The 13,497-nt window shown below is 38.0% G+C and overlaps 1 protein-coding gene across 1 annotated transcript; it reads right to left on the bottom strand.

Annotated features, from left to right (window-relative positions):
* Window positions 1–10,539: 10,539 nt before the first annotated feature.
* LOC139107734 (nuclease SbcCD subunit C-like) lies at window positions 10,540–12,295 on the bottom strand. Its single transcript, XM_070665548.1, has 6 exons — window positions 12,065–12,295; window positions 11,657–11,899; window positions 11,341–11,565; window positions 11,009–11,236; window positions 10,677–10,916; window positions 10,540–10,547 (listed from the first exon to the last, which is right to left on the bottom strand). Coding segments are annotated over exons 1-6 (945 nt in total). The 5' UTR covers window positions 12,066–12,295.
* Window positions 12,296–13,497: the final 1,202 nt, after the last annotated feature.

Here is a 13,497-nt window from a genome sequence, read left to right as displayed (position 1 = left end):
AAAAGAGAAGTTATGGGAAATGTGTAAGAAGGTATGGAGTAGAGAGGGGATACCGGGAGAATGGAGAGAAGGAGTGGTGCTCCCAGTGCTGAAAAAGGGAAAAAAGGAAAAGATAGAAGATTATAGAAAGATAACGCTGACATAGACAGCTTACAAAGTGTACGCATCTGTGTTAGCGAAAAGATTAAGGAAGGATGTAGAAGAGAAAGGAATATTGCCACGGAGTCAGGCCGGTTTTAGAAGAGACATGAGGACAGTGGATCAAATATATGTATTAAATTATTTGATAAATAAGAAGATAGAAGAAAAGGAAGGAAAAATGGTAATAGCATTTATTGATATGAGGGTGGCTTTTGAGTTTGTGGACAAAAAAAAATTGGTGGAAGCAATGAAAAAAAGGGGGGTAAGGAAGGGATTAATAAGAAGGTGTGAAGAAATTTTGAAGGAAACAGTGAATACAGTTAAAGTAAAGGAGAAGGAAGGGAAAAGTTTTTGGACAAGGGGAGTAAGACAGGGTTGCCCGCTTAGTCCGAGGATGTTCACTCTTATATTGGCAGATTTGAATGAAAAATTAGAAAAGGGAGGATGGAGAGGGATCAAGATAATGTAAGGTACAAGACCGAGTTATAATTCGAATTTAATTTATGCGCGGAATATCGAGGGCTTGCTAGGCGCCGCAAGACTCGAACGCAAACGAGGATAGAGTGAATACTTGTAAAGCGGACTAAAGGTTTCTAATAAATCTGATTTATTACACAGTGGCTTGCTTGCCACAGCTCTGTATTACAAGTGCCCGCCTTTTCGTGCTCGAGATCTTTAGCCGCGGTTATTCTCCTTCCAACTCCCGCGGTGTAATTCCTTTAGAAGCCGTGCTGAGGGGCCACGTTCCGTTTTCTGGTTGCTGCCAGCGTCTCTCGGCGGGAGCACTCCCGTGGCAATCATTTTCAATGTGCACACATGTTTCTTACAATAAAAGACAGAAGATTTTACTCGCTGGCGTACGCGGACGACATTGCATTGATGGCAGAAAATGAGGCGGGAATGAAAGGAATGATTAAAAATATAGAGAACTATGTGAAGGAGAAAGGTCTAGAAGTGAACATAAATAAGACAAAAATAATGAGATGTTGAAAGTGTGGAGGAAGATGGAAGAAGGTAAAGTGGGTTTGGAAAGGGGAGGAAATAGAAAAATTAAAAAGTTTTAAATATTTGGGATATATAATCATGAAAAACGGGAAAGTTCCCCGGGGGAACAGAGGGAGCATGTAAAAAACAGGGTAAAAAGAGCGGCAAAAATAATGGGACAGGTATGGAGTATAGGCAAAAGAAAGTTCGGAAAAGATTGGAGTAGAAGACAATGGCTATTTGACAAACTGATATGGTCGATTGTTAATTATGGTGTGGAAATATGGGGGTGGAAGGAAAGGGAGGAGGTAGAGATACTGCAGGAAAGATACCTGAGATGGGTGCTGGGGGTTAAATGATACGTACCAGGATATATGGTGAAAGAGAAGTTACAGAGGGATAAACTGAAGGGAAAAGCAGAGATGAGGGCGTGGAAGTATGAAAAACGTCTAGAAGAAGGGAAAGGAGGAGAGTTAGCTAAATAGTGCTGCGAAGAAATAAAGGAAAGGGCGAAGGAGGGAAGAAGTTGTCACGTCCTGATAAACGTAATTATTTAGTCCGTTTTTGAGTCAATTCATTTAAGAATTTAACCCGGGACCGGATAAGGATTGTGAAATTAATTTTTAATCGTTTGAACCGAAAAGATGGAGATTTCTATAAATCACAAAACGCAGATTTGTTTTAAGAATATTATTAAAATTCGGATAATTGATCTGGAAATCAATCAGAATTAATTTATACTTTGGTTTAATAAAATTAATTATTTGATTTAATTTCTGGATTAGGGAAAAAGGATTTTGTTCTGTTTCAAGGGCTCTTTTGACTTGGTATCGGAGTCGTTTTTTCTGAACTCGTTTACCGGCGCGTTTCTTCATTTAAAAATTCCAAAATCTTAGTTTATTTACTTAGCAACGGCAGCAGAAAATCTCCAAAAATCTTTCTGCGCGCGCTTCATAAAGAAGCGACCAAACCAAACGCGACACTCTTCGTTCGCAAGGTTCTACAGAAACACTTCCAAGGAGTACCACAATAAATAATAACTAATAACAAATTAACTCAACTTTCTTCAATTTAAAGTCCAACAAAATCGAATTTAATTAAAATAAAATATTCAAATTAAATTAACAATAACAATTTATTTAAAATTAAAATATTTACCTTAAATTTCAAATTAAAATATTAAATCTCTCACAATTTTCAATGGATTTTCAACTCTCGATCTCTCAAAATCTTTAGCTCAATTTTCTCAGTTCTCTCGCTCAATTATTCCTCAAAACTCAATCGGAATCAATCAAACTCTTTCTGACCATCAACCGCTTTGTTCGATAACTCCAAATGATAATGATAATGATAGTTCCCAAATAATCGCTCCAAAATGATTTTTCGCGCTTCTTCGCACGCTCTTTTATAGGATGTGAATCCTCTTGTCCCCGCTAAAGACTTGGTTCACCACCTTTTTCAAAATCAAGGAGGAAGGGTATTTTAAAATTAATAATTAAATATAGCTAATTAGTAACTGTTCCCCCGTCGATATTCGATCGATAAAATCATATAGCTTATTCAGTTCGGTCCCCGATGGTAACAGAAAAAATCAATAATCTCATCTAGTGTAATGTTTAGCGTTCAAGGCTTCTAATCAATGTATGCACATAGTATAGTAGTTTGACACGCATGCTTCTCTATCAATTCTCTTTGTTATATTTTCGCACTGCTTAATGTCTCAGACAGCAGTCAGTCTCACCTGGACCATCTTACCATTAATATCTCTAGTAATAAACTTAGTATATATAAACAAGAGTGATTTATTCTTCTCCAATACATAACAATTTTGGCGACGAGGGACCACGTACACGCGTGTGTCTAGTTTACAATGTATACGACTCAGATTACCGTGCTGTTGATGAAACATGTATAGTGGACTAGTTAGTGTTTAATAACACCGTAATCGTTCTCCACATAATAGTCAGTGACTTCTTACTAATTACATTAAATGTCACAACTAAGTACGAGCGGGAGGAGCACCAAACAAATCGACCTCACAAGACAGCCTGGATTCAAGACCAGACAAAGCCGCAGCTTCAGCAAATTTTACGAAACCTGAATATACCATTCAGTGAAACTGCATTGATTGAAGAACTGCGTACATTATTAAGAGCACATATTACTAGAGTAAAAGCAGACAAAGAAAAAGTGCAGCCCAAGATATCCCGTGTAGAAAAAATAATAGGGCCCTGATAAGGAACCGATTAATTTTCCTTAAAATTAATCGGGTCCTTGTAAGGATAAATGACTAGGGCCAGAAAAGGAAACGAAACATTTGGTTTAAGAGTACCTTAGAGGAAATAATATCAGGGCCTTATGAGAAAATCATATTAGAACCTTATAAAGAATTAATATTAGGGCCTTATAACGAAAACATATCAGGGCCTTACAAGGAAATAATATGAGGGTCTTTAAGGAATACATTATCAGGGTTTGTTAAAAAAATTAATAAATTAAAAATTTTTTTATATTTATATTTTATATATATATATATATATATATATATATATATATATACAGGGTGTTTGAAATAAGGTTTCCTTCCCGGTAACTGTAGATAGATATCGGAAATACAAATCGAAAAGTCAAATATCATTTAGTGAAATTCGTAACCGTTACCGAGTAAGAAATTACTGAATTTTGACGAATTAGCGCGGAGCACATAATAAGTCGGGCGCGGCAGGTGAGAGCGGGTGGGCCTTAGGGAGAAAACGGGGGTGAAACGCCGCGCGACAATTGTGGGGTGGGGGTGGGAGGAGTCAACGCGTGGTGTGATAGACAATTGTCGCGCGGCGTTTCACCCCCGTTCTCTCCCTAAGGCCCACCCGCTCTCACCTGCCGCGCCCGACTTATTATGTGCTCCGCGCTAATTCGTCAAAATTCAGTAATTTCTTACTCGGTAACGGTTACGAATTTCACTAAATGATATCTGACTTTTCGATTTGTATTCCCGATATCTATCTACAGTTACCGGGAAGGAAACCTTATTTCAAACACCCTGTATATATATATATATATATATATACATATATATATATATATATATATATTGTTACGCCCGGTATACGGAGCAGCGTGAAGCTGCCGGCTCGCTCCGAGGATTCGGTTCCCCGTTGCTAGGGGACGAAGTTTATTGATTGTGACTAAATGACAGTTCTGCCCGTGTCTTGAATCGGTGCAGTCGTTGTATCGTTTTGCATGCTCTAATTAAATTGTTCACGTTCCTTTTTATAAATCGTCTCTTTCTTTCGCGGAGCTCAAGCGCCGCGAGTGTAAGTGTGTGAGTGTGAGAAAGAGACGCGAACGCGGAGACGTTCGCCGACCCGTTCCCGGCGTAACATTTTGGGGGCTCGTCCGGGATGGCTACGCATGCGGCGAAGAGGAGGCGATCCCGTCAGGAGGATCCTGCTTTGTCTGAGGCGGCGGCGTTCGAGTCGCTCCGCCAGGAGATGCGTCAGCTGCGGGTCGAGCAGGAGCAGAGGGAGGAGAGTCTGCGGGCCGAGATTCGTCTGCGTGATGATGCGATCACGAGGATGCAGAGCCGAATCCTGCAGCTAAGTCCCTCTAATAATTTTTCGCGCGTCTCCGGTGTTCTTTCGGCGGAGGGGGGCGCGAGTTTCGTTCCGGATGTCCCTCCGGTTGAGGGTGACGCGCGTTTCGTGTCCGGGTTGAATTTGAAATTAGACACATACGACGGTTCCGTTCCATTGCGGGAGTTTTTCTCTCAATTTGATTTGATCGCTCGGGCGAAGCAGTGGGGACCGGAGGCGAGGACTGTTGCCCTTGTTTCTTGTCTTCGGGGCAGAGCGCGTTCGGTTCTCTGTTCCTTTCAGGATTCCGAGGGCATGGGCTACGCGGAGCTAAAAGCAAAGCTCGAGTTATGTTTCGGGGAACCGCGGTCTTCTCAGAATTATTATTCACTTTTTACAAATCGGAGACAGAAGGAGGGGGAAGATTTTGCTTTTTTTGGGACGGAATTAGAGCGATTGTCTCAATTAGCTTATCCTGAATGTCCCTATGAGGTACGGGACAAGATCGCTTGTGCTCAGTTTATTTCTGCGTTGTTAGATGGTAGGGTTAAGAGAACGTTGCAATTAGAAGGAATCTCTTCACTTAAGAAGGCGATCGAGAGATCGAAAGTGATCGGGACGATTTTCGGGGAATCTTTCGATAGGAGAGTGTCAGGTTTTCAGGGGCGCGCGAGTTCTTTTAGGAATTTTAATTCTTTTCGTTCGGAAAAGTCCAGGGAGGACGTTAAGGAAAACGAAGGAAAGGGGGAAAATTCGGTAAATCCTAGGAAGTATAAAGGGAATAAGTTTTTCGGGAGACGAAGGGGGCTCGAGGAGAGTGTTGGCTTTGTGGGAAGCCAGGACACTTCCAAAATCAGTGCCCTACCCGTAAGGGAAACTCGGAATAGTCGACCTCTTCGGGGGGGGGTCGGCTAAAGTAAAGGGGGCCCCGAGAGAGTTATTTTCCAGAAGAATCGGCTATTCTTCACGTGATTTTTGTTTTGCAGGAAAAATTAATGGTAGGGAATGTAATTTCAGGGTTGACACGGGCTCTGATATTACTATTTTGAGTTCTAGGTTTTTCGGAGAGGGGAATTTAGTTTTGCAATCGCTTAGAGAGAGGCTAAGATTTCGATATCCTACAGGGGAGGATGTTTCCATTAGAGGAGAAGCTAAAGTTTCTATGGAGGTAGGAAAGTTTACTCTTAAAATGAGCATGTTTGTAGCGGAGATTTCGGATAATTGCCTTCTCGGGGCGGATTTTCTGAGGAAGGTTGGTTTTTCCAAAATTTTTTACGAAGCTTTTGGTTCTTGTCGGAATTTTTTGAGGGTGGCCAGAGTCGAACAGACTTCCGGGGTGAATTCTTCTTTTCCTCAGAAGCTTTTTGAAGAAAGCTTGAAAGAATTAAATGATGAGCAGAAGAATGTAGCTTCTTTATTCTTTAAAGAATTTCAAGGGACATTTTCGGAGGAAATTGTTGCAGGGAATTGCGAATTAGTGAAACATAAGATTGATGTAGCGGACGCTCTTCCGATTAGACAGGTTCCTCGTCGGATTCCTTTTCGAATGAGGGATGAGGTTGATGGAATTATCGAAGACATGAAGAACCGTGGGGTAATTGAGGAGTCGCGAAGTCTTTGGGTTTCTCCAGCAGTTTTGGTTAAAAAGAAGGATGGGACAATTAGATTCTGCGTCGATTATAGGAAAGTTAATGCGGTTACGGTAAAAGATTCTTTTCCTCTGCCGAGGATAGATGATATTTTAGATCGTTTGGCTGGGAATTCCTGGTTTGCTACTCTTGATCTTAAGAGTGGGTATTGGCAAATCAGGATGGATCCAAGGGACAAGGAGAAAACGGCTTTTTCCATAGGAAAAGGACTTTGGCAATTCACTGTCATGCCTTTTGGTCTCACAAATGCTCCGGCAACTTTTGAACGATTTATGGAAAGGGTTTTAGAAGGGCTTCTTTCTAAGAGTTGTTTTGTGTATTTAGATGATGTGATAGTTTTTAGAAGAAGTTTCGAAGGACTTATGGAGAATCTTAATGAGGTGTTTCTTCGTTTAAGAAAATTTAATTTAAAAATCAATTCAGGGAAGTGTGTTCTTTTCAGTAGGAAAGTTAAATACTTAGGTCACGTGGTTTCTTCAGAAGGGGTAGCTACTGATCAGGAGAAAGTAGCAGCAGTAATAGATTGGCCAGTTCCTCATACGAAGAAGCAATTGAGAAGCTTCTTAGGTTTTTGCTCGTATTATCGGAGATTCGTGAAAGGTTTTTCTTCGATAGCGAAGCCACTTCATTATTTGACGGGAAATTTGGTGAAATTTTCTTGGACGAATGATTGTCAGGAGGCTTTTGAATCCTTGAAGCGGGCCTTAACTTCTCCTCCAGTGTTAGCGTTCCCGAAGGAAGAAGGTCAGTTTATTTTAGATATTGATGCTTCTGGAATAGGAATCGGGGCTGTTCTTTCACAGAAGCAAGGGGATGAGGAGAAAGTTATAGCGTATTTCAGTCGGGTTTTATCGAAGTCTGAAAGGAATTATTGTGTTACTCGACGCGAGCTTTTAGCCATTGTAGATGCAGTCAAATCTTTTCGTCATTTTCTTTTAGGAGGGAAATTTTTAATTCGCATGGATCATATTTCTTTAAGGTGGCTCTTGTCTTTTAAGGAACTCGAGGGTCAGTTAGCTCGCTGGGTAGAAAGATTACAACAATTTCAGTTCGAAATTGCTTATAGGAAGGGGACTTCTCATGGGAATGCCGATGGTTTATCGAGACGGCTTTGTGAAGCGGAAAACTGTCGGTATTGTTTTAGGGTTAAGCAAAAAAGTCTTCCCGAAGGAGGGGAGACTGTGGCTCGAATAGTCTTCCAAGAAGAAGAGTTAGATCTTTGGAAGAAGGATCAGCGGGAGGATCCGAGTCTTAATGTTTTAATACGGGCGAAAGAGTCTGGGGAACGTCTTTTCCGTTCGGAATTTTCTTCTTCAGATACAACGGGAAGAGTTCTTAATTCATATTGGGATTCCCTTGTTTTAGAGAACGGAGTTCTTTATAAGAAATGGATAGCTCCAAATTTAAGGAAGGTGCTGTTTCAGTTAGTGGTTCCTCGTAAACGGATTAAGGGGGTTCTGGCTGATGCCCATGATTCTCCTTCGGTTGGGCACTTTGGAATCAATAAGACTTTAGATAGAATTCGGAAGCGTTTTTATTGGGTTTCTTGCAAACAAGATGTAGAGGATTGGTGTCGTTCGTGTTCGGTTTGTTGTTCAAAGAAGGGACCTTCCGGCAAAGGAAAATCTTCTTTGCAAATTTACAATGTTGGATCTCCGTTTCAGAGATTACAGATGGACGTTCTTGGTCCTTTTCCTATATCTTCTTCTGGGAATAGGTTTCTTTTGGTGATTGTAGATTGTTTTTCTAAATAGGTGGAAGCATTTCCGGTGAGGAATATTAGAGCAAGAACGGTAGCTGAAGTTTTTGTTAGAGAAATTATTTCAAGATTTGGAGTTCCTGAGGAAATACATACAGATCAGGGACGAAACTTTGAGTCCGGTCTTTTGAAAGAGTTGTTGAATTTTTTGGGGGTTAGGAAAACTAGGACTACTGTTTTACATCCACAATCGGATGGGCAGGTGGAGCGACAGCATCGTACAGTTTTGGAATATCTTTCAAAATTTGTTTCAGAAAATCAAAAGGATTGGGATCGTTGGATTTCAATGTTGTTGTTAGCTTATAGGTCTTCGAAGCATGAGGTTACTGAGGTTTCTCCCGCGGAGCTTTGTTTTGGCAGGGATTTAAGGTTACCGTTAGATTTGACGCGGGGAATGCCTCCTCAGTCTTCTCAGTTTTCAGCTTCTCAAGGAGAGTTTGTTAGGGGTTTAAGACAAAGGCTTGATGAAATCCATTCTCAAGTCAGGAGGAAGATGGCGGTTAAGTCCTCTCGTGTTAAGGCGTTTTATGACAGGAATGTTAGAGATGTTTTATTCCAAGAGGGACAGAAGGTTTGGTTTTTTAATCCTTGTAGAGTTAGAGGTAAGGCTCCTAAATTGCAAAGTAATTGGGAAGGACCTTACTTGATTTTGAAAAAGTTAGGGGAGGTGGTGTTCTGTATTCAGAAGTCGCCTAAACATAGGAAAAAAGTCGTTCATGCGGATAGGTTGGCTCCGTATTTTGAAAGGGAAAATTAAATAGATTTTGGGGGCCGTGTTTGTTTTTTTTGGGGGGGAAAATTGATTTTTCTTTGGAAACTGCTTTTCTTCTTTTTCTCTTTTGAGGAGGAGTTTAGCTGGACGGGGAGGAAGGAGGATTTTCTTCAGGAGAAATGTGTTCCGCTCCATTTCAAGATGAAGGAGGATTTTTTCGTTAAGAAGACTGTTCTTCCCATGGTTTTTGATCTGTGGTTTTCCATGGGACGAAGGGCTAATGCCGGAACAGAAACTTGGGGAGACCTTGAGTCGGAGGGTCCACAGAAAGTTATGCCCCCCCCCCCTTGTTTGAAGATTTTAAGAGGAGCAGCGGAATCGAGCTGAGGGCCAAGGACGGAAGCATCTTCGCGCTGAGGAAGATTCTTCGCGTCACTTCGTGGAGTTCAAGAACTTGGACAGGAGTCCAAAGTGGAACAAGACGCCACGGAGGCCCCCCCTGATTGTCGGGGCGACAATCTGGAGGAAGGGGAGGGCAGTGTTACGCCCGGTATACGGAGCAGCGTGAAGCTGCCGGCTCGCTCCGAGGATTCGGTTTCCCGTTGCTAGGGGACGAAATTTATTGATTGTGACTAAATGACAGTTCTGCCCGTGTCTTGAATCGGTGCAGTCGTTGTATCGTTTTGCATGCTCTAATTAAATTGTTCACGTTCCTTTTTATAAATCGTCTCTTTCTTTCGCGGAGCTCAAGCGCCGCGAGTGTGAGTGTGTGAGTGTGAGAAAGAGACGCGAACGTGGAGACGTTCGCCGACCCGTTCCCGGCGTAACAATATATATATGTATGTATGTATGTATGTATGTATGTATGTATGTATGTATGTATATAAATTAATGGAACTTAAAATTAAACTTAATCAAAAAAAGAAGGATAGAATCGAGAGGTCAACTACTGGTTGGAAAACTCATTGAACATACTGAAAATACTATGTAATACTCAGCAAAATAATAAATTAATTTTTAATTATAAATAACATTTTTTTAAATAAATTTTTTCCACGAGTTTAAATCTTTTTAGTCTTAAGCGCAACTAAATTTTGCCTTAGTTATCAGGAGAGCGGTGACAGCCCACTGCACCACAAACGTTATAGAAAATAATTAAGAAAAATAACAAGAATATTGAAAATAACATTACCAGTAATAAAAGAACAATACATTGGTAATACTGTAATAAATTGTACCGTACTGTCAAAAACGGCAAAAAAAAATTATTCTACATTTTTTAAAGTAATAGTTGACCTCTTGGATAGAATCATTATTTAAGTTTCTTTCTCATTCTCTCTTTCAGTGTTAATATTTGTTGTTCGAACTATTGCAAGTCGACGCGCATTTCTTTGGCCATCCCAATCCTTAGCATTATTAAAAATGCTGCCTAAAGCTTTGGTGAATTCCTTTTCCGTTATGGATTTTCCTTCAGCTGCACAATAAGTGCAAATAAAAGCTGAAAAAATATTTAACTTTATGTTTTAACTACAATTTGTTACACTTTTACTATAAAATAAATAATTACCGAAAAGAACTTTATATAATGTCGTATCTTTGAAAAGATATTTATCTTTTGATATACGAACTGCAGTACATTGTACGGCCAGTCTTCTATCCATTAATCTCTTTAAAATTATAAGTAATGTTTTATACATATTCTCTTGTATTAGACATTTGAGACTAGATTTCTGCAAATTAAACATTATTTTTAATTATTGTTTTTTGATAGACCGAGATAAAACAAATCACAGTAAATCTGACCAATTTTTATGTATATCTTTTAAAGTTCATTATTAAAAAATTATGAAAATATTTACTTACAAAATCTGAAAGAAATTCTCCACCTGCAGATAATTTTTCATTAAAATCTTTAAGTTCTTCTAAATTTGTAAATTTAAGCATTATATTATATTTTTCTATAAATTTCTCAATAGTCATTGCATCCACTTTTATTTTTAATGTGTTTTCAATACACAGTTTTAATTGTCTTAGCTGCTCATTTTGCATTGATACTTCAACAGTTAAGGACTTAATTGCTTTATGCAACAAAAGATTTTCTAAAATAAACCATTTCTATATTAAATCATCTATTAATTATGGTAAATGCTTGTTATTTACGTTAATTGTCATTAAAATAATTGATATATACCTGCAGGAAATGTTACATCTTTATCATTTTCTATATGTTGCACATTTTTAGTGAAAAATTGTTTGGTAATGTTGGACGCTACAGTATTATTTATATTACTGCTAATTGCCGAAGTGCTTAGTATTGCTTCTGTGTCTTCAATATTATTCTTCTTTATTTTTTTCTTTTTGTTTTTCTTTTTTAATAAAGTTTTACTTTGTTTATTAGTATATTCACTTTGATCATTTGCTGAAAATAAATACAATAAAATTAATACAATTGATGCATGACAGATATAGTTTATATAATAGATTTATAATAAGAGAGATATATAATAGATAAATGTATATTACTAGTTGTTGTAGAAGAATTGGATTCATTAGAAGAATTACGTGTCCCTATGTCACTATTATACAGAATCTTGTCAATAGCATTTTCACTGTTCCTTTTTGCCTTTTTCTTAAAAAATTTCGTGCAACGTTTTACGTTGTTTTCGGCGTGGTTGTCGTTATCGGTTGAATAAAAATATTGTTTTTTGTTGATAGCCCTTAACTTTTTGTTCGCTTCTTCTATCGTTTCTACAGAAGAAAAAGACACAAAAATAAAATAACAGATTAAATCCATAAACTATAATTTCGAAATAAATAATATTAAAATAATCATTTTTACCTGCTTCACCTCTCAAATATACTGGATATGACGGCCAAGATTCGGGTGCTTCATTATTCTCATTAATGATGTTATTTAATTTTATCCGAGTTTTTGTAGTGTATGGAGAAGGCATGAATTTGCAGACACAAGAACGCAATTGTTCATCGTATGTTACCCATTTGGACGGCACATAATCTAGAGAAACATTGTCATCTTCGTGTTCATTAATGAATTCAACGATTTGGTATTTCTTGATATTCACTGCAATAGCCAAGTGACAATTGTTATTTAAAATTAAACAATTACAGATATAAATTGTTAATATTTCATAAAGTAAGGACATTCGAAGAACATTCCAAAGATATCTTAACCTTCAAAACGTCCTTCCAAGATTATGTAGCATATATATTAAATTAACTCACGTACTTCTGATATCACTGATTGTGAGTCTGATGTCACTTTTAATATTAATTCAATATTATCACTTTAATATTGTCACTATAATAAACAATATCACAGATCGCGTAACGTTATCACTGCTCACACGCGTGTGATATTGTGCCTTATATCCTACAAAGGATGGATGCACACTAAAGGAAAAAAAACAAAACACGCGCGTGTCGACTACGTGGAACCGAATCTTGGCACGGACGAATGCAGAGACTCGTCCGTATGAATATGAAACCAGCGTTTCGAGTGCCGTCGGATAGAGAAAAAGGACAGAGATACACTCTGTCTTACTCTTTCGCGACGTCGGTACCATGCTTCCATGAATTCGACGGCGCGAAAGAATAGGACAAACAGTATGCCTGTCTTTTTTCTCTATCCGACGGCACTCAAAACGCTGTTTTTACACGGACCCTGCATTTGTCGTGTAAAAAGTTGCTATTTCGAATTAGGCTCTTTGCGCAGAAATTGACGAATTTTGTATCGATATACAGAATTGCCATTATTTGGCCTTTCGATTACTGTTTTTCGTTGTTCGAGTAGCCCTACCAAAATGAATAAGAAAGTAAGTTGTGTCAAAAAATGTCGTGCGTTAAAAAATGCATGCATTCAAGATATACAACAAATTAAAAGTATGATTAAAAGTTCAAGTAAGTACACAATGCAAGTTATTACATCCAGCATATAATAGATTATTGTTATAAAAAATATATCTTTTAAATAACAAAAGTAACTTGAAATTTAAGAGTTTAATAGACATATTATTTGTACAGAGAATAAATCCTATGATGAAATACAGGAAAGATCTGATATCAGTAATGATCTTGTGTATGAGCATGTATCAAATGTAATATATAATTATAATGGTAAGTGTAATTTTTAATTTAAATAAAATTAAAAGGTAATGTAAAATTTGAAGGATTTTATAATTGTAAAATTATTTATACAGATAGCAGTACTCTTAATGTACAACAGGAAAGTACATCTAATTTAAGTAATTTTTGCAATAATGTTGAAACACAATTTTTTGATATTAAAACCGATTGCTTGCAAAATAATAACAACGATATAGTCAATGAACTTCGTCGTTGGGCTGTTAATTGCAATATTAAGCATAATCATCTACAGGAATAACTGCTTATATTGAGAAAGGACTTATTACCTGATTTGCCCAAATCTGCAGAAGCTTTCCTGAGAACATATGAAGCAACATATGAAATAATAAAAATGGAAGATAACAATTCAGTTTATCCAAATGGTGAATTCGTCTATTTCGGTATAGAAGCAGGTTTAAAACAACAAGTCAGTGCTGAAAATATGTTCAGTCATAATATCATTCAGCTTTTAATTAACGTGGATGGTATGCCTGTATCTGCTTCAGGAAGCATATCTTTTTGGCCAATTCTCTGTAA

The sequence above is a fragment of the Cardiocondyla obscurior genome, linkage group LG13, assembly GCF_019399895.1.
Source record: "Cardiocondyla obscurior isolate alpha-2009 linkage group LG13, Cobs3.1, whole genome shotgun sequence".
Lineage (NCBI taxonomy): Eukaryota > Metazoa > Arthropoda > Insecta > Hymenoptera > Formicidae > Cardiocondyla > Cardiocondyla obscurior.
The sequence above is the reverse complement of the archived record's forward strand: the minus strand, read 5'-3'. Positions and strand labels throughout refer to the sequence as shown.